Source organism: Fukomys damarensis, unplaced genomic scaffold (assembly GCF_012274545.1).
Source record: "Fukomys damarensis isolate Sample0158 unplaced genomic scaffold, DMR_v1.0_HiC HiC_scaffold_13, whole genome shotgun sequence".
In the NCBI taxonomy this organism is placed as follows: domain Eukaryota; kingdom Metazoa; phylum Chordata; class Mammalia; order Rodentia; family Bathyergidae; genus Fukomys; species Fukomys damarensis.
In genome coordinates this window covers 18,040,231-18,042,318 of record NW_022900925.1, presented here as the reverse complement: position 1 = coordinate 18,042,318, position 2,088 = coordinate 18,040,231, and the positions used below count along the sequence as shown (strand labels likewise).

The 2,088-nt window shown below is 39.4% G+C and overlaps 1 protein-coding gene across 2 annotated transcripts in view; it reads right to left on the bottom strand.

Annotated features, from left to right (window-relative positions):
• Sdf2 (stromal cell derived factor 2) overlaps positions 1-2,088 on the bottom strand; it is an 11,818-nt gene that overhangs the window by 6,227 nt on the left and 3,503 nt on the right. For both annotated transcript variants that reach the window (XM_010642303.3, XM_010642304.3), the window contains exon 2: positions 1,592-1,788. In XM_010642303.3, the coding sequence (XP_010640605.1) occupies positions 1,592-1,788 (197 nt within the window). The remainder of the gene's footprint in view (positions 1-1,591; positions 1,789-2,088) is intronic.

The window sequence follows — 2,088 nt, the reverse complement described above, 5'->3', positions numbered from 1 at the left end:
AAAAAAAAAAAAAAAAAAAAGGAAAGAAACAATACTCAAATATCAATAAGCTCACATAGGACCTAAATCTTGGTTCTAATGCAATTCTCCAATAAGGGGAGGTAGGGCTCTGTTACATCTTGTGTCTAGATGTCCTCTCAAAACCTCATGCCGTAATAGGTGGGCTTTTTGAGAGGTGGATGAATCTAGAGTTATCTTATGTTACTTGCTGCCTTCTGCCTGCCCTGCTTTGCCATGGACTATTTCTTCTCTGTGATGCCCCTCGCCACACCTCCCCGCCTTGGAGCCAGCAAACTATAGACTGAAACCTCTACAAACTGTGAGCCAAATAAACCTTTCCTCCTTTAACTTTGGGTGTCAGATATTTTGTGTCATGATCAAGAAAGTAACTAAGACAGGTTCCTTGGAAAAACTGAAGATTCTAAGAGTAGGGGAAGAAATAAACAAGATGAGCCTCAAGCATTTTTTAATGCCAAAAACTAAGCAATTGCTTTTATTTTTTTACTTTTTTAGCAATTGCTTTTAAACACACACACAGTCAGATGGACATTCTTGTAAAAGCTAACTAAAATAATTCCCAATGGCAAAGTTGGAATTGAGAAACAAAATGAAGACAGTTATCCTGGGTTATGATTCAAGGTATAAAATATATATTCATAGCTTCTCACAGATATAAATAAATGAGTAAATAAATTAGGGAGACAAGACAAATCTCCCATAGAGGAAAACCCCAAATAAACTAGCCATTTCAACCTAAAGGAGGAGAGCATAACTCCCCACTGCCTAAAGGTAAAACGGATATAGTAAATTCCACCTAGAGTTCAGAACAGAAAAGGGTAAAATGAAAAGAATAGCTGTAAGAAGAAACCCAACAGCACCTGCCTGGCAAGCATAAGGTTCTGAGTTTGATCCCCGGTACAAAAAAAAAAAAAAAAAAAAAAAAAAAACAGCAAGTACAAATCATGTAGATGTACTCTTGATAGGATGTGATGAAAATAGCTCTTTACCTCTGTGATTTTCTTCCTAAATCTCTTTACAAACACAGTCTCATTATAAGAAAAATATGAGACAGATTCAAAAAGATCAACAATACAACTGACTAGCAATCCTTTCAAGATCATCAAAAACAAGGAAAATGTGAAAAACTGTCACAGTCAACAGTAATCTAAAGAGACAGCTAAATGTAATACGATACCCTGGGACAAAAAAGAACATTAGGTGAAAAGTAAGCAAACTAGAATAAACTATGGACTTTAGTTGATAAAAGTATTGTTAATATTGCTTCTTTAGCTACAACAAATTTATCCTGCTAATGTAAGGTGTCTATGGGAAAACTGTTTTAGAGTAGCGGGTAAGAGGAAGAAGACACTAAGGGGTCTACATTCCCTGAAAGTTCAAGTGGCCCAGGAGCAGGGAGTTCACTGCAGTGGTACAGCATCTACTCAGTATGTGCAAGGCCCTGGTTTCAATTCCTACCACCAAAAAGAGAGAGAAAGGGAAAAAAAAAAACAAACGGTTAAGAACCCAGAAATCAAATAACAAGCCAACTGAGTAATGCAGAGGTATAGAGCAGCAGTGGATGCCACCTGACCTGATTTCCAGAAAGAGGTGAAGTGAAATGGTGACTATGAAGGTTTCGGCCAGTGTTGACATGTGTCAGCCGAATGGGCTGGCCACATTTGATGGGGGTTCCTCTTTCACACACTGTGGCAGTCTTCCCCCGTATCCTCCAGTAACTGTTGCTGTCATCCACAGAAGTTACACCTGTCACTGACTGCTGCCCACTGCCTGAGGTCAAAAAAAGAAAAGGCAAGTAAGCACAATCTGACTCTTCTCTTTCCTATAGCCAATAACATGCCCTTTGTCATAAAATTGACGTGCAAGGGTAGGGAGGAAGAAACATTATTCTTGGTAATATTTTTTCTATGACAGTAAAACATTTATGTAATATGGCAAGTGCAAAGTCCTGAGTTCGATCCCCGATACCCCCCCCCCGCCAAAAAAAGCCAGGCGTGGTGTTGCACACCTGTAATCCAGCACTTGGAAGGCTGAGGCAGGAGGATCGCTGTGAGTTTGAGATCAGCCTGG